This window comes from Magnolia sinica, chromosome 8 (assembly GCF_029962835.1).
Source record: "Magnolia sinica isolate HGM2019 chromosome 8, MsV1, whole genome shotgun sequence".
Lineage (NCBI taxonomy): Eukaryota > Viridiplantae > Streptophyta > Magnoliopsida > Magnoliales > Magnoliaceae > Magnolia > Magnolia sinica.
This window is the reverse complement of record NC_080580.1, coordinates 82,324,378-82,350,012: the sequence shown is the minus strand read 5'-3', so window position 1 is coordinate 82,350,012 and position 25,635 is coordinate 82,324,378. Positions and strand designations below refer to the sequence as shown.

General features: G+C 40.1%; 3 protein-coding genes, 1 long non-coding RNA gene and 1 pseudogene across 4 annotated transcripts; 1 reads left to right on the top strand and 4 right to left on the bottom strand.

The window, feature by feature from the left end:
* Positions 1 to 3,145: 3,145 nt before the first annotated feature.
* Positions 3,146 to 5,305, bottom strand: LOC131254092 (uncharacterized). The gene is made up of 3 exons (XR_009175494.1): positions 5,177 to 5,305; positions 4,986 to 5,074; positions 3,146 to 3,976 (listed from the first exon to the last, which is right to left on the bottom strand). It is a non-coding gene; the product is annotated as an uncharacterized LOC131254092 (long non-coding RNA).
* Positions 5,306 to 5,318: 13 nt separating this feature from the next.
* Positions 5,319 to 8,136, bottom strand: LOC131254346 (protein FAR-RED ELONGATED HYPOCOTYL 3-like). Its single transcript, XM_058255334.1, has 3 exons — positions 5,749 to 8,136; positions 5,476 to 5,664; positions 5,319 to 5,342 (listed from the first exon to the last, which is right to left on the bottom strand). Exons 1-3 carry the CDS (start codon positions 6,871 to 6,873, stop codon positions 5,319 to 5,321), a joined length of 1,338 nt encoding a protein of 445 aa, XP_058111317.1. The 5' UTR covers positions 6,874 to 8,136.
* LOC131254345 (protein FAR1-RELATED SEQUENCE 5-like) lies at positions 6,937 to 8,235 on the bottom strand. Its single transcript, XM_058255333.1, has one exon. It carries the CDS (start codon positions 8,233 to 8,235, stop codon positions 6,937 to 6,939), a length of 1,299 nt encoding a protein of 432 aa, XP_058111316.1.
* A 1,826-nt stretch (positions 8,236 to 10,061) lies between these two features.
* Positions 10,062 to 21,927, top strand: LOC131253526 (pentatricopeptide repeat-containing protein At2g38420, mitochondrial-like). The gene is made up of 5 exons (XM_058254551.1): positions 10,062 to 10,119; positions 11,010 to 12,917; positions 20,500 to 20,638; positions 20,711 to 21,159; positions 21,240 to 21,927. The coding sequence occupies exon 2, from the start codon at positions 11,024 to 11,026 to the stop codon at positions 12,506 to 12,508; it is 1,485 nt and encodes a 494-aa protein (XP_058110534.1). The 5' UTR covers positions 10,062 to 10,119; positions 11,010 to 11,023; the 3' UTR covers positions 12,509 to 12,917; positions 20,500 to 20,638; positions 20,711 to 21,159; positions 21,240 to 21,927.
* A 2,271-nt stretch (positions 21,928 to 24,198) lies between these two features.
* LOC131254344 (wall-associated receptor kinase 5-like) lies at positions 24,199 to 25,276 on the bottom strand (annotated as a pseudogene).
* Between the last annotated feature and the right edge of the window lie 359 nt (positions 25,277 to 25,635).

The window sequence follows — 25,635 nt, the reverse complement described above, 5'->3', positions numbered from 1 at the left end:
TTGTAATTAGATTCTTCTCAGCATGTTCGCGCTGCTTCCTCCTTGGCTATTCTGAATCAACCAACAATCAGAGTTGTAGCTATAATAGCTGAAGGTTGTAAAGAAGCCTCCACCTACTCTAATGGAGAACACATAATCAAAAGTGAAAAATAAGCAAGAGGAGCCCAAAGCCAGTGAGATGAAAGCCGCTGGGGTTGGACTAAAAGTTAGTTGGAAATTTGGTCAAAATGCAGTTCTATAGGCCAATCTTTCTACACGAGAGCAGTAATGGTATGGCCTTTCTGATGATTTTATAGGCTAGAACATTGGTTTGCTATGTTCCACTATGGATGGACTCTGACATGCTCCAAAAATCTACTCAGCTGGATAATCTTAAAGTTTTTATTCAGGAGAATCTCGACCAGAAGGTTTCACATGTAAACTCCTAGAAGCCAAATCCTGTTTTTTAGTATCTAAAACTTCCCTGCCATTATTTCAAATCACAGGTGATGGACCACAATTTGTGGGCTCGATGTTTGTAATCTAGATGTAAAATACCTCTGTAATGAGTGGTCTAGATGTTGCACAAGTTGATATTGGTTTGTGTACTGCAAATTGCCTCTTTAATCTCTCCTCATGCCAGTCAACCTAGCATTTCTCATCGATATTTTCAGAAATTTACCTTTTTTTTTTTTTTTTTTTTTTTTTTTTTTTTTTACAATTTAAGGAATTGCAGTGAGTTGTGAAAAACCATGGTGCATCTGTTCTTATTTGATGCTTGTTTTGGTCTTTTGGACATGCATGTATTGAATTTTTGTAACAAAAACATGATCTTTGCACTAACAATAACATGCTTTATAACTCGGCTATGGAACAAACTTTTTGGGAACAAAATTATTGGAACTTAGTTCTATGTTTTGGGAATAATAACTATTTGGCTCAACATTATAAATCCTACTCGGCCAGAAAAATCGAAACAAGGGAGCTTTACAAATCATTTTCCACCAGAAAGATTCGAAAAGAGAATCTCACTTCAGTGGTGAGATGACATGGCAAGATTTGATTGATAGGGTCGCATGCTTATAGATACCCAACAGTGTAAGGTCCACCGATCAAATCTTTCGACATCATCTCACCACCCAATTTAGGTATTACCTCAGAAAATATCTAATCCGTGACTACGTGTATGAGACCATAGATGATGAAATTAGTTGAATGCCCCATTTGATATTGAATTCGGACCGTCAATATATTTTTCATAACTGCTCATTTATTTTGTCCTTGTGTGGCCCAACATTTCTTTTTTGAAAATTTGTTTGTGGGAACTCTCGATTGTATTTTGAAAGTTTTGAGTTTGTTGTTTATTTCATACAGGAACCTGCATCAGAGATACATGACAAGATTTTATTTATGATTAATAATATTTCAGCTTCAAATATGGATGTGAAAGCAAAAGAATTTACTGATGTCCTGAAAGAGCAGTACTATCCATGGTTTGCTGAGTATATGGTGATATCTTATTAATAACCTTTTAGTTTCATCAGCTGATTTTTACTTTATGGACATTATATTTGATAGAGCAAGCATTGAGCCAAATTTTCATGAGTTGTACTTGAAGTTCTTGGAGAAAGTTAATTCAAGAATGCTGAATAAGGAGATTGTCAAAGCTACTTGTGAGAATTGCAAGGTGCCTTAGCAAAAACTTTTTGTTACCCCTGGTTGTCATTGTCACCATACACTTTTTCCAATCTCCCATAGACATGGACGAATGAGGTCCAGCCAGAGCTTCTACAAGGGATCTTCAAGTACTTGGAATGCAGTTTTGTCATCAGGAACGTCGAACAACAATTCAAATACACTGAGCTGCTTTCGACTCCTTTAAAAAACCAACCATCCACTCTTTTTTTCAACTTCCACAAAAAGAAGTGTGGCTGTAAGCACGCCAATGACTACTAAATATTTTTGAGGAAGACAGTTGCACAATAACTGAATAAAAATTTTTGCAACCAGCCATAAGGAGGTGGTGGTAGTGGTAGTGTTGGTGGTGGTGGTGGTGGTGGTGTTGGGCCAATTCAACCCCTTCTTCTAAAAGTTGATCATATCAGATAAATGTGACAACACATTGCTCAATGTAATATTTTGGTAACATAGCCGATCATGCTTCCGGTTGTTTCGGTTCTCATGTTTAAGCAGCTGCCTTGGCTTTAGACTTCTTTCCTTTCATCTCTGGCGCTGGGCTATTCTGGAAGGGAAGGAAGGCAGTACTCATGAAGGGTTGTAAAGGTGCCGGAATCTCAATGCCATCTTCCTTTTGGTAATTTTCAAGAATACAGCAAATGGTCCTTTCTGTTGCTGTGAGGGTAGAGTTCAACAAATGACTGCCTGTTTTTTCTTTCTTTTGCGGAATATTGCAGAGTCCACCTGCTTTCATGAATTACTAGGAAACTAATTTTGTAATTGTAATTGTAATTGATTGAATGAAGGATTGGAATTGAATGAAGGATTGTAATTAAACAAAGGATTGTAATTGAATGAATGAATGATTATGCAGGTGGTAATTGAATGAATGAATGATTATAATATTTTTTTTTTAAATGGAGAAATTAGCTACGGATTAAATCCGTAGCTATAATTTTCAGACTTCGACCTACGGTCATACTACGGACTAAAACCGTAGCTATAGAGCTATAGAGCAGTTTAAAAACTCAGGATAAGGATTTTGCAATTTTAGACTTTGGTTGCTAGTCTTTTATTTCTTTCATGGAAAGGTAGATGAGCACACTAGTTGAACTTTGTTAATATGGCATAAATCTATACAAGCCAAGGATCTCAAGAATCACTTGTTTGAATATGTACATTAACAAATAGGGCCGACAAAAGATACAGACTGTCAAATATGTTAGGCCTATTGTGGTTTTCACACACACAAAAATTCTCCAGATCAATGAAAATTCCAAACATGGTCCCATAAAATAAGCTTAAGGAAGAGAGTGTAGCATATCAAAGGTGTTTTATATTTTATAGTGACTATCAAGGTTGATGTAGGGCATACTTGAATAAGGAATGCATTCCAATGTTCTTGCAAATTATGGTGAGCAGTTTGGCTCCTTTTATTCGGAGAACATACCCATAGCCTACATAACAATCCTGCTTACCTTCAAATAAATATCTGGGAAACTTACATATTTCAATGCGTTCATCATATTGACAAGGCTAAAGCAACAAAAAGGACTTGATTATTTGCCAACAACGCATTTACATTCAGTTACACATGCAATCCACATTCAACCTGTTAATCATTCAATTGCATATTCAATCCACATCTAAATCACATATTCAAAATCCAAATCTTGCCCATATTGATATATACCCATTCTTTCTTCTTCTTTTTCTAAAGGTGAAGCACACCACCCAAGATTATTGAGTGGAAATGCTCTATACAACTATTCAGGCGGACGCCAACAAAAAGGGCAACAGTCACGCCTATCATTTAGAGCACTTGTACAAAAAAAAAAAAAAAACAAAACAAAACAAAACAAAAAACTATACAGGGCTAAAAAAATTAAAAAATTATAACAGACCCACAGAACAAGCCACCAATCTGGCACCCCAAAACTGATCTAAATCTTCAATGACACCCACTAACTACCATCCCTATAAACCAGCTGCACACCACAATAAGACCACACCAAACCCACAACAGCCCAAGACAAAATGACCAGGGTAGCTCCTATCCAAAACTTGCACAACATCAGCCGCAGGACAACCGCAGGGAGCAAAAGAAGGCCACATTGATTTGAAAAGAACATGTTGCTTCTGCTGCTACATACAGGGGCTGTTGTTGAAAACCATATCATGTCCTACATGGAGAGCCATGAGGGCTGCGACTGCTTCCAGCTATGAAGCTACATGCAGCTTAAAAACCCAAAAGTGCTGAAGAGCAATGTAATCCTCTCATACACATCTTGTACCATCATTTCAGACATGTAGAATTTACCTGCAACATTATCAACAAGAAAAAATCATAAGGTAAAAAGCATTCTATGCAAATAAAGTAGAAAAGCAGTTACAAATTGGCAAAGTATAATGGATGATACATAAGCAATTAGAATTTACTAAAACATTACATACATGAATACAGGTAATTCAAACTATGATGTCTCAATTAGATATATCATGAACAAAATATTACACTTTGTTCGTTATCCATAAATAAGATTTTTGAATGATTATTGGATGGCTAAAATGGAAAATATTGGAAGGTCTTATTGAAAAACAAGCATCGGCATTTTGTAATGTACAAATTTAACTTCATATTTTTGACGAAATTTAGGAACAAATTTTGACTTTCCAATGTTGACAAATTTGACGACAAAAGTCTTATGGAAGTTTCGACCCCACATGGTTGACAACTATGACAAATTTGACAACAAAGGTCTTATTACAAGCACATATATTACTAATTTTGACAACAAATTTGACTCCAAATTTATTGACAAAATTCCGACTCAATAACTTCAAGTGGCTTTTTGCTATTAGTAAGGCTAGCATAGTAGGTGGAAAAATGGGTGCTCACTAAAATCAGCTGAAATTTTGTAACTTGACAACCTATTTATATCATAGCTCACCTTCTAAATGGAGCGCCTTGATTATTTTTTTTGCAATAGTCCACCTGATGGATGCCTTGAACATTTGAATACCATTATGGGAGTTCCCACCAAAGAAGCCAAATCAACATCTCTTTTGATTTCCCATCTCAAAATTCCACATAAGTGGAGAAAACATGCTTGTGAAAATCAGATCCTTTCCACCTCAAAAAGTCCCATGAAGGATATGGATGGCGCATTGGTCCCTTCCTACCTTAATATCACAAACTTTTGCACACAAAACACAAAATTTCTTCTTCTTTTTCTTTCGTTCTGTAAAGAGAAAAGAAAGTAAACAGATTTCATCAATCAAGTTGCAATCTTTTGGCTTTTGTAAGAAGAGTTAGAACATACACTCACCTTTGAGGAAAGAAAATCTATTTATTCAAATGTAGGTTGTGTTCTTCACACTGTGACGGTTGACTCTTATCACATGGTGCTGATGATAACTGCATACAGGGATTTCAAATTTCAATGAATAAGACGTCTCACTGTATTGAAAATTAAAAAGTTCATTCAATACTATGAATGATAGAGATTAACAGTTTTACCTGTTGAAATGCAATACTTCCTATAGATGTATCTTCACGTAAATGTGCCAATTGCAGGTTGCTTGAGGGAATGTGCTTGTACAAGTTTGTACTTGGTTGGTAAGCAACCAAAGGACCACTAATTGATCCACTAGGGCCGATCTTAGGTATTCCAAAACGACTCAGACTGGTACCAATTGAAGTCTAGCATAGCAAAAACACAATAATGAAAACTTTAATGAGCACAACTTACATGAATGTCGACTCCTATAAATGTTAATCTAATATTAAAAATATACAAAATTAAATCGCACTTTTACCTGTGGTCTAATGTTGAAGAGATTCTGTTGAAACATGCCAGAATGAGGTGCTTGGTATCGAAATTGAACCAGTGGTGCATTTATGGACCCACTAGAGGCAGGAGTGTAGCCAATCACCATATGATGACCGGGTCCTACATGGGATCCTATCGGTACTTCTGAGGGACTCATGACAGCAATATGTGTACCCTGATGGAGGGAAAAAAAATCAAGTATTTAAAGAACATAAACATGTGACATGACAAGATTTGGTAAATAAGTTCTCACTGATACCTGATTAAGATGACTCAGTTCAGGAGAAGGAATTGAATAATTTGAAGGTTGAAATGAAGTAGGGTGCATTATGTTTGGTGCTTGAGCAGTTTCTCGTCTCTCTTGATTTGCTTGTGGTTGAACGGATTCAGTACGAGATTTTTTCTTCCGTACTTTATCCAGCGGATTTTGATACACACGACGGTTGCCCCTAACTCGAGGCTTAACTTTAATCCCACTTACAGTTTGTGAACTTTGGCTATTAACAAAAGTAACTTCTTTTTCAATAGGCTCAGGGTGTGTTGTTTCTATATCTATGCTTTCAGTTGGCTTATGGCATGCACTTTTAGTATCAACGTTTTCATTTCGTCTAGAGTGTGCACGTCTAGTCTCTTCACTTTCAGTCGGCTTATGATGTGCGTGTTCAATCTCTATGCTTTCATCAACGGATTTAGACGACCTTAGTGGAGGTTCCTTCATCCCTTTCATACGTTCCATCATTTCATCGTGGAATTTATCTGTGTATTTATCAGCAAATTTGAACAACTCATCATGTTCCTCAGCCATTGCTGCAATTCTATGGAGCTTGCTACACAAATATTTGTACCGCTTACCTAAAACAATATTATGCTCGCCTTTTGTTGGTACCCTGGTATGATCTCTACCAAAACCTTCTTTTGCATCTCTTCTCCATCTTTTCATAATATACCGAGGATCAACTTCTTTTATATTATAAAAATCTAAAACTTTCAATGCATGACCACATAGGATCCCCACAAACTCAAATTTCTTGCAACTACACGTCATTGTACCATCTAAAGAGTTGAATCTAACAGTACGTCTTTCATCTTTATCATTATATACACAATACTCTGCAATTGTGCCAAATCCACCACATTTAGAAATTGAATAACGAAGATGTTTCTTATACTCTTCTTGAAACATTTCAAATACCTCTGGAGTGTACACCTTTGCCGTTTCATTTAAAATCTTCACATCAAGAAACATTACTGGGGTACTTTGCCTCATTTTGAAATCAGCCATGGATTCCTTGTATCGTCGACTAGCCACTGCCCGTTCATAATGGGTGAAGAAACGCAGAAGATCGTATTTAGAGTTCAGATAATTTTTCAATAAGTTATTCATACTTTCACTTCATTGTGTGCTTTTCATGTCTGCACAAAATGTATTTCTTCCATAAACTAAAGCTCATTTTTCTTTTTCCTTAAATAGATTTTGTAACCACTTGTTATCCATTAAATTGTACTTCAAAATCATGTTATTCCATGCAGTTAGAAACTCTTCCTCGTACTCATAATCATATATGCATCTATTCAAATCATGTTCGAAACTTGTTGAACCTTTAAATACATGACTAAGGTGCTTGGCAGCATTCTGATAGATATGCCAAATACATAGGCGATGATATGTTCCTGGCATCACTGAAGCTATTGCATTAGCCATTGCAGCATCTTGGTCAGTAAGGATTGTCATTGGTAGTTTTCTAAACATGACACTAAAAAATGTTTCGAACAACCACTTGAAAGATTCAATCGTTTCATCGTATAGCAAAGCCCCACCAAATATTATAGTTTGCTTATGATGATTCACCCCAATAAATGGGGCAAATGGTCGTCCATAACTATTTATTCTGTACGTGGTATCAAAGCAAACCACATCTCCAAAAACACTATAGTCCATTATTGAAATCGCATCTGCCCAGAATATATTCGTGATCTGATCATCTTCATCCACTTGTATTGCATAAAAAAAAGATGGATTATCCGCTTGCATTTTTTGAAAGTATTGTAAAACGGCCCCTGCATCACCCCTTTCCATCACTTTCATTCTCTTTTTCCGCAAGTAATTTTTGTAGCCAATGGATTGGAAACCCAGATTCTCTCGACCTCCAGATCGTCTACTAAAATATTCTACAGCCTCCCTGGGTTTTATTCCCGAGCCATCAGCATTATCCGCTTCATCTTTTTGAGCATCGGTCATGCCTCTGTGTGACCTTAACATGTGTACCTTTGTTGGTGTGATAACTTCATGGTTATGCTCTGCAACAAACTTAGTCACACTATATTTTCCATTCATCTGAAGCTTAATCATCATGGATGCTAGGCAATTAGTTCTTGTAATCGGACGCCTAAATTTTGGAGGCTCACCTTGTTTTTTGTCACGTTTTTTACCTTCTTTAGAGCAACAAAATCTTCTCTTAAGTATGATGGTATCATCATCTGCTTTCTTCACCCATCCCCTTCGAGCACTGAACCCTGTATTCTTAGCATACCGATTGTAAAACTGAAATGCACTCTCGTCAGAAGAAAACTCCATACCTAGTTCTGGCTCTTCATCTAAATTCTCATCTACATTGACCAATACATGTTGACTTGCTTCTTGGACATCTATTTGTTGGCTTGTTTTTTGAACATATATTTCGGTGTCAAAATCTAACTTTCGACGTGGCTCATCAAATGCTTGACTCTTCAATGAATTACCATCCATTTTACCAATCAACCTTCAAAGTAAAAAAGCATTCACCAAGCTTGAATTTGTGGATCATGCCCCGGTTCATGTTCTTCCTTAATCATACTCTTCACTTTCCCCTTCCTGCACATTATAGAAAAGCATAATTTATATTTGATTTTAATCCAACCCTTGAAAACAATAGCTCTGTAAGTTTTTAAAGCTATAACATATCAACTTCAGATTTCGTGTCATCCCTAATCCAAAGCCCAATTGGTGTTTTCATCTTCCAACAAAAAACGTAACAACTTACCTATTTCAAAAATGTTGAGGCTCTCCTTACTGGCCCACCATATGATGATCTAGACGATTCCAAAAGCTCACCCCATACATGGACCACTTGGGAAGGAATCTCAACGACCAAAGATGCTAACCATCCAAAAGAACTGCTCATATGAAATTCCGACATTTCTAACCGACCTCTGTATTGAGTCTCATGGACTGAGATAAAAGTTTTGCCATGTGACCCACATACAGTGGAGAATTCTAAATGATTGAATTGTGGTAACAGGCAAGCCTTAGCATTTTTATACCTATTCATCTATCTATAGAGGGAGAAGACGGAGGGAGGGGAGGAAAAAGAAAAAGAAAAATGCAGCCTTCTCTTTCCCACCAACATGTCACATGTTTTGAACTCCTTCTTTACTCGAATTTCATGATAACATTATGCTCTCAAGCCCCAAAATCTGGGCTACTCATCAGGTAGGTGCTACCTTTTTTTTTTTTTTTTCAGACAAACAAATACTTCATTTCATCTAGGGAAGAGCACAAGGCGGTACAAAAGAGGGTTTCAGGTAGGTGCCACTTTGAACAACCCTCCAACAATCAATTTGAAAACAAAAATGGAAAAGAAAAGACAAAAAAGAAAAAAGAAGATGAAGAAGAAGAAGAAGATGTTAAATTCCCCAAATCAATTTCCACATTCAAGTTGGAAAATTCCTAAATTCTAAAATCTACTTCCAAGGTTGAAAAATCCCCAAATCCTAAAAATCGACATACGAAGCTGAAAAATGACCAAATCCACATTCGAAAATGATAAATCTCCAAATCCCCATGCTGTTGCAAATAAGATTGAGAGAGAGAGAGAGAGACAGAGAGAGAGAGAGAGAGAGAGAGAGAGAGACCTGATGTGGAGTGTTTGGGTTTCTCTCGGACAATGGAGGGCTCCTAGGGGGAGAGGCTTTGGATTCGAGGTCTGATTCATGCGTCAGGGTTAGCACGCCGTGAGATGCAACAAAGACATGGCGGTTTCTGTTGGATTTGAGAAAGGGAGAGAGAGAGAGAGAGCGGGAGAGAAATGAGTTTTTGTTGGACTCGAAAGAGGGAGAGGCGGGAGAGAATTCGGATGCTTTCTCATCTCGAGCAGGTACTCGGGTGAAACGGGCCGTAACGCCGTTTGCAATAGTCATTTCACTTACCTCGATAGCTGTGATGGGGCCTACTCTGACGCACCAATGGAAAAGCGCCAGCTACGAGCACCAGCCCAGGAGCTACTGGTGGATCACTACTTTTTTCCCATGGTGTGGTCCACCTGAGATTTAGATCTATCTCATTTTTGGGATCAAGAACTAAAATTATCTTTCAAAATGGATGGACGGCGTGGATAAAACACATACATCATGGTAGAGTCCACATAGCACCGACCACTAGCCAGCCACCTGGCTGATGGCGGCGTCGCTAGCCAAACCTATGCAGTTTCTTAGTGCCTTCGTATCAACGATCACCTTCTGCCAGAGTATCAAAGTCTTTCTCGCACAAAATTCAGCTGTGTGTGACCAAATTCAGTTGAAGGAGGCCAAACGGGTTTTTTTTTTTTTTTCTTTTTCCAAATTCCAAATCAGCAGAGATTTTTCCTTCTTTCGGGTATTACGAATTCTTCTTTACCTGATTTTATTATGGTGTTGATTACATGTGGGGTCCACAATGGCCTACCTATGTAGATCGTTGATAATTGGATAGGTGGGGTCCACTGTGGTTGCACATGGCCCCAATCTACGATCGGATGATCAAAGCCATTCAGGCAAGGGCCTACACAGTCGATTGTACGGCCATTTAAACTCTCACCATCCATTTTGCATGCGCTTGTTTTTATGGATATGATCATCGGATCATGGTTTTTTTGGGGCCATATGCAATCCGTGGTGTGTTTCTCGTGTCCCAACAATCTTTGTTGTTCATGGGTGGCCCACTTGGTTCCTACTGAATTTCATTTTTTTTTTCTGTTTCCTATTATCTTTGTTTTTGTTGGGTTGATTTATCTATAGTTCTTCTTCTTCTTTTTCTTTATTATTATTATTATTATTATTTTTTAAATTTTACGCTGTTGCGTTGCTTGCTGTTGATTATTAGGAGAGATGCGTATGGTTGTTGATGTTTCTCTTGCCTTTTCTATGCTTGGTTATGTGGTTTTGAGTTATTTCCATTCACCTGTTTGATGAAATGTCTAAGAGAAGAATATAGTTTGTTTCTGAGATGAATGTAAGTAGGGCGTGATAGTTTGTAACCATTTTCATCCAACATAAATGTGACTTACATGAAGTCATGAACTGCATCCAACACTACAATAGTGTCACCTGTTTTGGAACAGCATACGCCCCAAATAGATGGTTAAGATTGTTCAATCAGTGTGATTTTCAGTTGGTAGAACTCATTCAATTTACTCTAGGATCATGTAGATGTGATTTTGTTTATGGTTGTGGCAGGCATGTATTATCAACAGTTAGAACTCATTCAATTCCAAATTCTATCAACAGATTAGTTAAAAAGGATGGTGTTCTTTGGCTCTTCCAAAACCAGCAGCAGTCTAAGAAGAAGAAGGAAATGGCCTTTCTCCCCATACAAAGGCAAATGGCAGCAAACCTTCAATGAGCAGCAAGCCATGGAAGAACTAAAGAAAGCAGCTGTAAAGGAAGAGCAAAACCCAAAAACCAATCTCCTCTCTCTTCTCATTGCTTCCTTCAGTAGCTACGGCTGTGATCCAAACCCCTCTGCCTACTCCTTTATCATCAACCACCTATCCCAAAGATCTCTCCTCTCCCAACTCTCCCCGGTCCTTGACCGCCTCGAAAGAATCGAGAAATTCAATCCCCCAGAAAGGATGTTTGTCGATCTCATCAGAAGCTATGGCAATGCAGGCATGCTCCATGATGCCATCGAACTGTTCTACCGGATCCCGAGACTCAGGTGTGCCCCAACAGTACACTCCCTCAACACATTGCTTGCTGTTTTATGTAGAAAAGAAGATAACTTTGTGTTGGTTCATGATGTTCTAATGAGGACTCTAGAGATGAATGTTCGACTCGAGTATTCTACGTTTTGGATTCTTGTTAAGGCTCTTTGTAGATTTGGGAAGGTGAATTCGGCCACCGAGCTCTTAAATACGATGGCATTGGAAGTTCATGGGTGCACGCCCGACTCAAGATTGTATTCGATGATACTCTCATCACTTTGTAAACATGCTGGTTCACTTGAAGTTGTCAATTTCCTTGAAGAAATGCGGAAGGCTGGCTTTTCACCAAATGGGAGGGAGTACACAAATGTGATTAATGTTCTTGTTAAGGAGGGGAGGGCAAAGGACGCTTTTGATGTCCTGAATCGGATGAAAGTGGACGGTATAAAGCCCGATATCGTGAGTTACACTAGTGTTCTGGATGGGTTTTTCTCAGCAGGTGATTTTCAGAAAGGAGAGGAAGTTTTCGACGAAATGCTTGTCATGGGTCTTGTTCCGGATGCTTTTACTTATAGTGTTTATATCAACGGTCTCTGCAAGAAGGGAGATTTTGACGGTGCTCTTGATATGACTATTCGTATGGAACAAGTGGGTTGCAAGCCTGATGTGGTCGCCTACAATACGATCATGATGGCGTTATGCAAGGTTGGGGATGTGGGGAGAGCGAGGGTGCTCATGGGGAAGATGGGGTTGAAGGGTGTTGAGGGGAATTTGCACACGTATAGGGTTTTGATTGATGGTTTGGTTTGTAAAGGTGCGATGGCTGCAGCTTTCGAGATGTTGGTGGAAATGTTGGAGAGAGGGTTTGTTCCTCGGGCTGCAACTTTGGATTTGATGATATGTGGGTTGTGTGAATGCCGGCTCTTCAGCGAAGCAGTACGAGTTCTTGAGGAAATGCTTGGTAGGTCTGTAGCTCCAGAGGCAAGGGCATGGGAGTCACTGCTCTCTTGTGTGGAGTTTGATTCTGGTTGCTCAGATACTTTGACTGATTTGGAACTTCTAACGTGGCCGCTGACTGATTAAATTGAGTTATGATCTGATGCTCAATTGAGAGATATTATTTTGGTTTTGATCCAGAAACATTGCACAGGTGGGACCTCACCTCAGGGAAGCTAAACTCTTCACCTGATGTGCCAATCCCAATATCATATCAGGATCATGGCAATCTGAGCAGAGGGTTGCCAATGAACAACTACTGCATTTGGTTAGGGCTCAACCAGACTGTTGTGTCAGTTCGAAGAGGAAGATCTTATTGGGTGTTTCTTCCATCACCATCCATGATGGGACTCCCCTTATGAATGGTTTGCATCATAAAAGAAGAGCTGAAGAAATTGTTCAATCTACATTCAGATATCCTTGAATTCTTGCAGCATTGAGGGGGCATTTTCAGTATTGTTTTCATTTCAGTGTGGCGTTGAATCAAACTAACCTGGTATGTTCTCTCAATGGCATTAATTTCCAAGGTGTTCCTATTCTCTAACTGGTGTGCGATTAGCTGTAATTAGGTCTGTCAACAAGCCGGGCCCAGGGTTGACATCGGCCTCGGATCCTGAACTATTTGCACCTGGCCTATTAAAAACACTTGATTTTGCCTTGCCTGGGTCTGGTCCATTGACTGGTTTTCACATGCATATGAATGACAGTTGTGCAGAAAAATGTCTCTGCAACAGAGCTTATTCTTGTGGCTTTTGCATTGTTAGGGTATGTTTGGATGCAGCATCTAATAGAATTGTGATTACTAACTTAATGAAATAAAAGACATGAAATTGTTTCTCTAGCATTCATATTGAGGTTCTGGGCTCCAAATTACAGTTTTGTTAGTTTTATGGTTAGGCTAGAAAGAAATGTAATTGCACTGCAGTCTGAGGGATGCTTATTGAGTTTGTTTTTCCCTGTTGAAACATAGGATCCAGCTTGTGTCACCAGCCACTGGAGCTCCCATCATGAGATAGTCCAATGATGTGAACCATCCATATTACCATCATGACCATCTGTAAGCTATTATCCCATAATCATTCTTCATTGATGACCCTAAAATTTGGTTTCTAGAGTTGAATGTGAGCCTTTGAAAATTTTCTTTTCATTGTTGTTCTAAATTCATCTACAGATAGTGATGCTCATGGTCATCTATTCAGCCTAAGTTTCTTTGCGGGGCCCATTATAGCATAGAGTCCAAAAATGAAAATGGTTCCAATTGTCAAACCACTGAGCATGTGGGCCCCAGTTATCAATGGTAGGAAGAATAATTAACTTTTGTCATTTCCTCTTGATTGAACTGACTGTTGGCAACTTTATTCACTTTTGCGTCCAAACAGAGCCTTCCCATCTACCAGAGGCCTAAAAATGAGTTCATCTCATTTTAGTTAATAGTAATTATCTATCAGAGATCTTGATCTATAATACATAATCACTGTTAACAAGAACTAATCATGTATTGGAGATCAAGATCTCTGATTCTATCCAACTGCTACTAAAATCACCTACTCCAATTAGTTAGGAAAGGCTTCGATGATGATGATGATGATGAACTGCTCCTAAAATTGTGGCCCACCTAATGGATGGAACAGAATTATTTTTTGTGCAAGAATGCCAGCATGGACAGATCGACATGATGAACAGCTTGATATTGCACCTATAGGCCACGCTGGCACATGTGATGGCATGTACATGAGCGTCTTATATATGTGTTTCACCGTAGGAAAGCTCCTCAAATCAAATAGAAGAGTTACTACTTGTTTTATTTTAATTTCATTTATTTTTATATCAGGGATGTTATGAGATTTTGTTTTTTCCAATGTTGGGGATTGCCATATTATGAGATTGATCTAATTGGAAGAAAAAAAAGTTGACTGGTTACTATTGGTGCATCTCAACTGACCCATTTGTAATCTGGACCATTCATCTACTGGGTCCAGCAATTGGTTTGCTATTCCCAGAGCTGTCAATGGCCTGGTTTGGGTTGGACACTGGAGACTGGCTAATGGAATCAGTGACACATCAGGTTTGGATATGTGTACCATCAAAGATGTACCAGATCTGAATCCGATGTCAGGTCTTGTTGGCCGTCTAATTTTAAGCGCCAAATAGCATTCAGATATAGGGTTCAGATCCAGTTTGAGATACATTCAATAAACATGCCTTTGTATGGTTTTTAGTTAGCAATATAGATAACAGAATATGGGATTTAAAAAATAAATAAATCATATATTCAGGTATGAGAGTGATGCTTGACCCAGGCACCCAACTGCAGATCCGAACCCGATCTGGTTATTAATCAGACCCGACATCTAGATCAGATCTGCTGTTAATAGGGTTTGTCTACTTAGATTATCTGGATATCCATTAGCAGCCCAAGTGTATCCATAGTTTAAAAACTCTACTTGGCTTGATATTCAGCCTGGTTAGGTTAACTCAAAGACTCGATTCAGCTCAACTTGACTTGATATTTAAATAGTAAACTAGGATTAATATTTATAACTGTATTTTTTTATTTTTTATTTTGAATTTAAAAACAAACTTACTCAACAGGAATTGTGTTGAGCTGACCAAGTAGGCAAGCTGACTTGACGAGTCAACTTGAGTCTGATCTGAGTCGAGATTGCCATTGAGGTTCATGGTGACTTTGCTTGATTTCTTGTCAAGTTGCCAGGTTTTAGAACTATCGAGTGTATCATTGCTCTCAAGAGGACTTTTAGGTAGGGCTCATGCCCTAAAATGATCTGGCGAAATGTGTGGATGGCATGGATATAAGACAATACATCATGGTGGTCCTCACAATCAGGATCCACCCAAGCCGCGTCATAAATTAGGATGGTGGAGTGGATAAAACACATGCATCTGTTAGTGCACCTTATTTGTCAATCAAGTGAGTCCACATGTCACGTAGTTGGTTGAGCCCTTGGAAGTTGAAGACTGAAGACACAAGAGGACATGGAGCACCAATGAGCAAAGAACATGTATATGGGGTGCCTTGTTGACCCTAATTTTGACCCAAAACAACCCAATTACCTCTAAATGATCCTAAGCTTAATAGGTAAACCTTGTTGATCATCCTTTAGCCTTAGAAGCCTAATTGAAATATAATAAATGAGGCTAGATGTGCGAAACTGCTGTAAAATATATAGCTCAAAATAACAATTTTTGAGTAGTCATCAATCCCATCGACATACTATTGATAGGTCTTGATGGAATCGAAGACTTGCTCGATCTAGTTGAAGAAACAATCCCGTAACCAAATTGCCTACTCGATGGGATCAACAAACAATTTGATTCCATTGAAGGACCTTCGATCCCATTGAATGCCCTTTTGATCCTATCGATAGAGTCGCTAACTAACCGTTTTATAGCCGTTGCAAATAAGTTTCTTATAAAAGGGCATTTGGTTCTTGGGCAAATCGACGAGTTTTTGGTGCAATAGAAGCCTAGGTGATTCCATGTTCATATCCCCCATTCTAAGCCTCTAAAATAATGAGTTCTAAGTCATTTTTTTGAGATTAACACTCTAATGAGGATTCCAACATCCACGTTGAAGATGAACTTGAATTCTACCATTTTATAGAGATTAGACCCAACCTTATTTGTATATCCTTGTCTAAATCTTTTAAAAAACCTATCTAGGCGAATCTCCTAAGATTACAACTTTCCATTAGTTATAGGAGATTTCACCATTTCCCACCACCTTAATCACCTCAATCACCTCAATGGAGCATTGCATGCGAGGTTTTTGATCTTGGAGCTGAAGCATTGGCAAGCATCGCCATTAATGATCAATGGAGCACAAGGGGAGCTGATTGAAGCATGGGAGAGCAACAATCATCTTCAATCAGCTCCCATGTGACCCGAGAAGCTGCTACAAAAGGAGCTCAATCCGACAAACAAGTTGTCAATTGTAAGAGTTCATACTCATTCCTTGTGTAGGATTAAGTGTAGAGTTTGTAACCCAAACTCGCGCAGGGTCTTGTGTAGGACTGTATTGTCACTGACACGGGTGAGTACATGTGTAGGTCCTTGCGTAGGCCATTGACACGGGTGTATACGTGGTAAGTCCTTGTGTAGGCCACCGACAAGGGTGAGTACGTAGGCAAATCCTTGTGTAGGCCTCCGACGGGAGTATACGCTTATAAAAGTTAGAGGTGAACCTGATTTAAAACCTCCTATTCTACTCACACATGCATACTATCATTTATAGACTAGTTGTTTGATTGACATATCTTTTGTAGTCAATGTGATTGGACCCACTATTGGCTTGAAAGCCTTAGTATTAATTGCTTTACTTAGTTTGAATTGACATATTAGTTTAATTAAGTAATTGTGTGTTAAAAGACATAATTTTATTTGGTCCTAATCAACCCCCCCCCCCCCCAAACGACATAGCCACCATTATATAGCTTCGCCAAGCTTCCATGCATAGTCGTGGTATCCTATTTCACGCAATTTCAATTGGTATTAGAGCGGTTAGCTCTTGAAGGGATGAACCGCCTTGAGTTGATCCTAGGAGGTTAAGAATAATGTCTATCCAAGAGGTGTACGCCGTCACATGACCACTATATTTTAACGGGTCTAACTACGCTTATTGGAAGGCTATGATGAGGGTATTTCTAAAATCCCTTGACCCTATGGTTTGGGCAATTGTCGAACAAGGATGGACTATGCCCATAAAATAAGTCGTGGTTGATGGTAGAATCATTAGCGCTCCCAAAGATAAATTTAAATGGAGCGCTGATGAGAGAGCATAGTATACCTATATTGCTAAAGCTCTCGATGCTATCTACTGTGCGGTTTCTCTCAATGAATTTAAATATATTTACACATGTGAAACGGGTAAGGAAGTGGGACATATTGGAAGTCACACACGAGGGAACTAACACAGTAAAGAGATCGAAGCTTCAACTCTGAATGACTCAATTCGAAAACATTAGAATGGAATAGTATGAAACTTTCATAGAGTTTTATTCTAAACTTAATGATATTTGTAACTCCATGTGAGGTTTAAAAGAGGATCCTGGATAATCGTATATGTAGAAAAATACTTAGATCTCTTCCAGTTAGGTTCACTCTCAAAATAACCTCGATATAAGAGTGTAGAAATATAAGTGAGATCTTGAATGTAGAAGAACTCTTAAATTTCCTACAAACATATGAACTACACTTTACGACACTGTCTAGAACGAAGAAATTAGTCATCTTTAAAACATCTCATAGGCATAAGATTGTTGAATCATATTATGATTGTAATGATGAGGATGCGGATGAGAAATTGTCTAGAAACTCTAAGAAATTCCTCAAGTTTAGTAGAGGGAAGAGTTGTAATACAAAGGGTAAGTCGGTTGAATCTGTGTGTAAAAGGCAAATTTTTGAAAAGACCAAGAGTAACCCAGTGTTCCAACTGTGAGGGTTATGTACATGATGTCACCAATTGCGCTAGCAAAGTAAGATCCAAAGGTAAGGATATGACGACAACATGGGATGATATAGATGAGTCCAAATCTAATTCAGGAGACTCATTTAGTGTTGAAGACCTTAGCCATTTACGTATTTTGACGGCCTTCACCACAATGTCCCTCCTTAGAACCTTGAGAGACCATAATACCTTAGATAGATGACCTTAGAAGGTCCATTTGAGCTGAATTGTTATATCAGAGGATTAAGCCTCGTTTTTTTAGCCCAATAGTTAAATATGAGGATTCTAGCCTCATTAATGTGAGCACCATAGGAAAATCAAAGGACTTAACATCATCTTATGCTTAAAAGGTATATTCAAGGATTTTTAGCTCCATTTGTTTTTTATAATTTAAGTTTTAAAGTAGCTTAATTTTGGCATTATATATTTTATCTTAGACTACCGTTTGTCATTCTAGTTTTCGATTGGTATCTCTTGAATGGCCATTGTTGTTGCCAGATTCTAGCTAACAGACGAGATCGATGTAAAATTGCACCCTCCGATGGACTTGCAAAAGCTAGAGAAGATATGAGCAGTGGGGGGTTGTTGGTGGTCGACTGTGGACCCTTCGATGCCTAAGTCAGGCTAGTAGATGATCTCAAAGATGTGGATTGGGGCATAAATGTTACATTTTTCCTTGATTCTTTTGGTTTAGAGCGGTCGTATATAGGGTCTGGGCGGAGGTTCTGAACCTCCTTATGTTAATGTGCTACGCTGGAGAGTCCCTATTTTGACGGTAATCTTATCCCGGACATGCCTCCGAAGACGTCGGAGTGATATTTGGTCGAGCTCGAATATGTCATAGTGATTTTCGTTCGAGCCTGCATCTGTTGGAGTGATCTTTGGCCGAGATAAGGCCGGATCCTTCTCTTCCAGATCCGGGGCGAGATTCCCTCCGAATTTCTCGTACTGCCTCTCTGGCAGTGGTCAACCTGGTCAGCTCGGGATGTTGGGGAGCTTGGGGCTCAAGCTCCTTCCCCATGGGTTCCTTACCCATGTTGTAGACATTCCTGGTGGGGCGAGTCCTCTCCTACCAAGCTTCGTCCTTCGACAACTCAGCTAGGCGGCTTGTCGCTAAACTGGAGGACCTGCTCGTCCCGTGTTGAGGACCCTTCTGCTCAGACCTCGGTCATACTAACTCGGGGGGTCTTCCTTAGCTCAGAGGCCTATCACTTGTAGATAATTGTCGCTCTTCCCGTGTGAGGGACCAATTCGGTTTTCCCCACAACAGTTGCCCCCCCATTTCCGATCTCGGCCTGCTTGAGCCTGGAAATGAGATTTAAAACTGATCTGGATATGCGGGAATTTCAAAATTTGAACTCAGCTCGAGTTTTCACTATCTGGAAGAGGAGGGGGTTGAAAGGTCGGTGACAGGCGTGGAAGTCAAAAAGGCGTCATTAATTGTACGAAAACCGAAGAGGCATGCCATTAATGCAAACGTTGCCTCGGCTTCTGGGAGAATTTGGAGGTGACAGGTCAACCGAGTCGTCGTGCCTCTTCTTGGGCGAACCCCTTGACACAAGGTGGAGAGAAGCATCAGTCGAGGCATCGCCTCACAACCCTGCGCTGACACGTGGCGTTGTAGGGAGTAGCTGTAGCATGAGGAGAGTCTATAAATACCCCGAGTCTGCCTCCGTTTTCACTCATTTGTATCGTGAGGCGGTCGAGCTCTATTGATCTGCTATTGCTACTGCTTCTGTTGTCTTCTCGGTTTCTGGCGTCTCCTCACACTTGGAGTCCTCGTGTCGAGCATTCTCCCGGTACACTCTTTCCGTTGCTCCCTTCTCCTCTTTCATTTTCTTTTTTACTCCTCCCCGATGTCTTCCGAGGGAGATTCTGGTGCGACCACCATTTTTAACCATCCTTTGGATGAGTCAATAGGTGGTACCTCTGATTCTAGATCTCTGTTATTTGTTGAGTATGGTCCTTAGGGGCTTGTCCTCGCATTCGAGGTAGAACCACAAGTTGAGCCAGCTTTCTCATCCTCTGGTAAGCTTGTCCTTACTGCTGACACATTCGTGTCACGGTTGACGGTGGCCGATTTGGAATCTCACAGGTCAATCTACAGTATTCCCATCTCGGTGGATCTTCGTGTCCCCTAAGCTGGGGAGGTCGCATTGTATCCTGCTTTCTTTTCTTGCAGTTTTCGTCTGACTCTCTCCCCTTTAGTGAGAGAGATTATGTCATCTTAGAGTTGCCCTAGGACAACTAAACCCCAACATATGACGGGCTATTTTTGGCTGCTACGTCCTTTGACAACTGGTTGGGAACACCAAGCTCATAGTGGATGGGCTCCTTTATTTATACCAGATCAAGAGAAGTCCTGACTCTCATAGCTGGTATTATTTTTCTTCTTGGCCGAACAAAGGCCAGACCATTATTACCAATAATCCGTCCTCCAACATGGGCTGAAAGGACATGTGGTTTTTTGCATTTGGAGAATGGGAGATGGATGGCTTATCGTCTTGGGTCCTGACCTCCTACGCCCTGCCAGGTCGGAACACATACCAAGTTGTTGTACTTGCATCTCATTCACTTCCTTTTGGTGTTGATGTCATGTTGTTTCTGTTTGTAGCTTTTCCTAGGTCACAACCCAACATTCCTGACTCTTCTACATCAGATTGGGGTTGCCCAATCGTGATCTGCTGACCAGCGAGACTACAGGAGGTTGGTCATTGCCAAGCTTTTGCATCAGTTCGACCTTACTCCAGCTGGTAAGTTTCTCGGCTCGATAGCTCTGTTACTGGTTGGTAGTTCTTCTGACTGTTTTTTTTTTTTTTTTGCAGAAATGTCTGATTGTCCCAGGTCGAAGAAGAGGGCTCCGGTCAGGGCCAAGCTAAATAGGCTGAGAGTTGCCGCGAAGAAGGCAACTTCTTCTCCTGCTCGTCATGCTCCTTTGGGCGTTGCTGCCGCGTCTGTAGCCGATGCCACAGTGGCCGAGGCCGCAGTTGCCCCTCCTGCTTAGCCGTAGGAGGTGGCTGATTTGGATATGCCCTCCTAGAGGGTCGAGTAGGCTCGAGCCGAGGAGGATCCGGGTGCAAAGGGTGCTTCTGAGCACCAGAGCTCGGCTCTTGGGGGTGCTGCTGCAGGGGGACCCTCATCCTCGTCCAACCCGAGGCACCTGGTTGTGCTCCTTAATTAGGGTTGAAGCTCAGTGCCAGAAGAGGAGGTGAACTCCCTACTGTCAATGCATCTAGACCGCCTCCTCGGGATGATGGCGACCACAACTATCAAGGTATGTCGGTCGTTGGAATGTCGTATAGTTGCTTCTTTGACTATTTTTCTGCTAACTCCCTGAATTCTTTTCTATCATAGGAGGCCCTTGGCAATATCGCGGTCTAGCTACTCGTGCTCGACTTAAAGGGCCAGATCAAGGAGGCTGACTGCCAGCTGGGAGCTGCTAAGGCCGACCTCGAAGCAAGGCCTAGGAGCTGTTAGTGGCCATAGAGGCTCATGAAGCATTTCGGGCCGAGGTTGAGGCAGAGGAGTCTCTCTGCGATTCCCCAAGGACGGCCATGGAGGAGCACAAGGCTGACCTTTCCTGGTTGGTAGCCTCAACTTCTTAGCCGGAGGCACAAAAGCGCTGAGCTGAATGCCAGGGTGACCGAGCTGGAAGCTGGTATCCCGGCGAAAGAGGTGGCTGCAGTGTAACCCTACAGGGCCTCCAAGGACCACAGAGCCAAGTTGGATGAATTCTTCAGCATCGGCTACTACAACTGTCGGGAGGAAGTCCAGAAGCGGTTCCCTAAGCTCGACATGTCGTGGATGGACGATGAGGCCGGCTAAGCGGTTAGGGATGCTGTTGAACCAGAGAGGCAGGCTGCTGGCAAGGAACCGTTAACATTAAAAGCCTGACCAGGGCTGTCATACAATGTTTTTGAGTTTTTGGAATTAACATTTTGAAAAATGTATCATGTTTATTTTATAAAGAATGACAGGGATATATGGAAAGGATATGCAGAAATACATAGGAGATTTTAATAAATATCTGGGATTCTATCCATATAGCTGTACATATGCAACTTGTACGTACACACTTTAATACACAATACAGAAGACCTCACCTAGACAACTGAATGACATTTACACATAGGTGAATAAATTTCATTACATGTTAATAACTTTACCTGCAGGTGAACATGAGTTGTAAAAGAAGCTCACTGCATGAATACATCCTACAGGACTAGTATGTGAACAGTATCTCCCTTTATACAATAAAACACTATTCTACCTGAAACGTAAAGTAAAAGTCAAATACCATATTAAAAATGGTAGCCTCCATTTACACGAACTTTGGTGATTTCAATACTAGAATTGAGTACCACAAGTGGGTTGGATGATACAACATACCAATCCTAAAGAACCATAATAAGGTAAAGCCATCTCTCCACCGGACATATAGCAGGCTAATGCACTGATCAGGTCCACCCATTCATTGGCACCAGAATGGATAGCCTACATTAAAAAAATAAAACCACGAGACAATTCTATCCATTACTCTTTTTTGTTTTTTTCTTCACAGTTCATCCCAGTTATATTTGATAATGTAACTATTTTCCTTTTCAACCATCACTATAATGGCGAATGTGAGATATGAGTGATTTTTGAGATTACCATCCTTACTGGCCCTTGTATATAGGTGGACTCAATTCGCACATCAGCTTGGCATGTGTAATGAAGAGAGATTGCTTCACCATATTCTGCTTCTTCCGTCTCCACCGTATCGACACCCAACACAAGGTTACTATTTCAATGCCCACGACAAAAAATGGTTACACACTTATACTATCAAATCAATCCAGGTAAGTGAAGATATCAATTCCCTTTATGTTATTCATCTGAATTACAGAACCAAGACCAGACACTAGTGGATCACCTTCGAAACAAATAAGAGTTGCCAAATCTTCTTATGCATGTTTTGTTTCACTAATTACCCAAGTAATGTAAATGAAATGTGTCATCATTATGATTTTACCACTACCAAACCAAACACCAGAATCGTTGGTCAAATTCAGATATATTTAGGCGATGGATCTGTTTTGTTAATTTTTTGTTCCTGGTTGGCGTGCTCTCTGCCCCACTTCAGCAGCTTCCCTGTTCTAGTCAGATCACGCCTTGTTGAAGGTCCTTGTAGGCTCGTTGTTGCAGGGGGCTTGCCTGTAGTCCATTGTCCAGTTGTGGCCTTCTATGTGATAATTGTGTTCCCTGGAGCTTGCTGGTAATTTTCTTCTGTTAGGGGACCTGAATGTTTGGTGTCACTGAGGCTGGTGCTTGCCAGTTGGTGGATGCAGCTTGTAAGTTTGCTGCGTTACTGTAGTATTTGTTGCACCTTGGCTGCAATATGGTGCTGGTAGAAGTGGTTTTGCCATCAGGCTTACATGGTGATCGGAGCTGTAGTGCATTTGAATGTTAATTTGCAGCTAGATTAGTAGAGCAGAGTGGTTGTTAGTTCATATGGAGATTTGCTGCAAATTGTGAATGCTGGGCAGGTTGTCCGTCTAAGAGCTGGGTTTTTTTAGTGATCATTGGCTTGTATAGGTGACCATCTATTCTTATGAAAAGTCCTAAAAGAATCTATTCATCAGGATGCTTGTGCTTGCCAAAAGAAAAAAACTGTTGATCTGTGGATCTATGGATCTGATCCGCTGTGGAATCGTTAGTTGGGTTTTTATGCTTGATGCAAGGGTTGCTCATCCGGATGCAGGTCGATCAACATTGGGTGCAGATTATAAGCAGCATTTGTAGGTTGTTTGTGGTGTTAGCAAGTGCCTTGTGTAGTGCATTGCTTGGGGCCTATCAAATGCATCTAAAGAGATATTTCTGCTGTGGTTGCTGGGGATCTTAGTTTGTATCTGTCTCTTTATAGCTTTTGTATATCTTGAGGCGGTTTGTTGTTGATTCATCTTTGTATAGGTTCTTTGCAGTGAGTGTATGATGAGCGGTGCTTGTTTGAAAGACGTAATATTTTCTTTAATCAACAAAGTTATAGCTGGTGTGCTCCCACTTTTCTAAAAAAATTACAAGAAGAAAAAGAAAAAAGAATAAAGGAGACAAGTAAAGGAATTTATAATCATTGCACTTTTTCTTGGTATTACTATGAAAATATTTAATCCAAACAACAACATTAGATAATTTTAGTGATGATTTGAGATTGAAGTAATGTAAAATGCTATCATTATGATTTCACCATGGATAAACTAAACACAAGAATCAGTGGCCAAATCCAACTGTTGTCAGGAGAGGTAAAGTAATTTGTAATCGTTACCCATTTTCTTTACATTATTATGGTAGTTGGCGAAACAAACATACCCTTAATGGAAACTGAATAAAAGCTAATCAACGCCCTATCTCAAGTGCTAATAGGGTGTTGCCATCAATACTATATCTGCCCAATGCATTGCTAGTGTCGCCTTGTGAAGGTCCAGGTTCACCTAACAAGTTCTCAATCTCTACATTGCTAGAGTAGCCCCGTGAAGGTCCAGGTTTACCTAACAAGTTCTCAATCTCTTCATGTTTCTTTCGTTCCCAAGGATGTTCATGAAACCTTCTTGGGCCCTCCAGTTCCACCACCACTTCCTTCATTGTAGGTCGTTCTTCGCCCCTAATTTTCAAGCATCTCTTAGCGAGCTGCGCAATTGACATGAATTGTTCTTCTTCCCCTTCATCTCGAACTCGTTCCTCTAAAATTTCAAAGAGACGATTCTCTTTCATCGACGAGAGGAAGTATTTGGAAAGGCTTCTATTATCTTGAGATCTAGTGGAAGAAATGGGACCCTCGCCTGTCAATAGCTCCACAAGAACTATGCCAAAGCTATATACATCGCTCTTTTCTATTAATTGGCTAGTTTGATGGTACTCTGGGTCTAAGTAACCCCATGTCGCCATCACCAATGTCGTTACCCGAGTGTGATCCAACGGAACCAATCTTGAAGCTCCAAAATCAGACACTTTTGCTGTGATATTATCATCCAAAAGTATGTTAGCAGACTTGACGTCTCTATGAAAAATGGGTGTGGAAGCTGCCGAGTGTAAATAGTAAAGTGCCCCAGCAGTTTCTGCAGCAATTCTTAGACAGTTTTCTAAGGAAATTGACGACACACGGCCCTCACCATAGATATGCTGGGAGAGGGTTCCATTGGAAATAAATTCATATACCAGGATGGGAACTTCTGCTCTAAACAACAACCCAAGAGCTTCACAATGTTCCTTTGGTTGATCTGAGATAAGATGTGGATCTCATTTATAAATTGCTCGATTTGGGTCTCATCCACTATTTTTGACTTTTTAACGGCGACGATTCTTTTGTCCGGCAAAATTCCTCTTTGAGTCTGATGAGCTTTCTTTTCCTCCATGCCCAATACGAGGAAGGACCACCAATGAGTAGAAATAAGAGACTTAAGCCAATGCCTGCATGGACACTCAAAGGTGAGTTAGATGTTCATAATATTCCTACATGATGAGATCTATATGTCAGGCATGTTCTAATAAAATGATCTTTTCAGACACTATAAATTTCTTGTTTGAGAACATGTCTGCTGTACATGTCTCACTTGTGTAAGTCTGTCACTACCATCCAAATGATACATTAGGACAGTCAGGCCATTTGATTTTTACATGTTATCTATTGCCCATTTTCAACTTTGTCAATTTGCAAGTAAATAATCATTGTGTGGATCTAAATGTTGAAAATCCTCTCTTTAACTTGATTAAT

Excerpts from the sequence above, each read along its gene's own strand:
- LOC131254346 (XM_058255334.1), bottom strand. The coding sequence starts at position 6,873 with ATGAATAACTTATTGAAAAATTATCTGAACTCTAAATACGATCTTCTG. Across the intron at positions 5,665-5,748 it reads AACTGAGTCATCTTAATCAG|GGTACACATATTGCTGTCAT; the intron begins GTATCAGTGAGA and ends TCCCTCCATCAG. Across the intron at positions 5,343-5,475 it reads TCTTCAACATTAGACCACAG|TCTGAGTCGTTTTGGAATAC; the intron begins GTAAAAGTGCGA and ends AATTGGTACCAG.
- LOC131254345 (XM_058255333.1), bottom strand. The coding sequence starts at position 8,235 with ATGGATGGTAATTCATTGAAGAGTCAAGCATTTGATGAGCCACGTCGA.
- LOC131253526 (XM_058254551.1), top strand. The coding sequence starts at position 11,024 with ATGGTGTTCTTTGGCTCTTCCAAAACCAGCAGCAGTCTAAGAAGAAGA.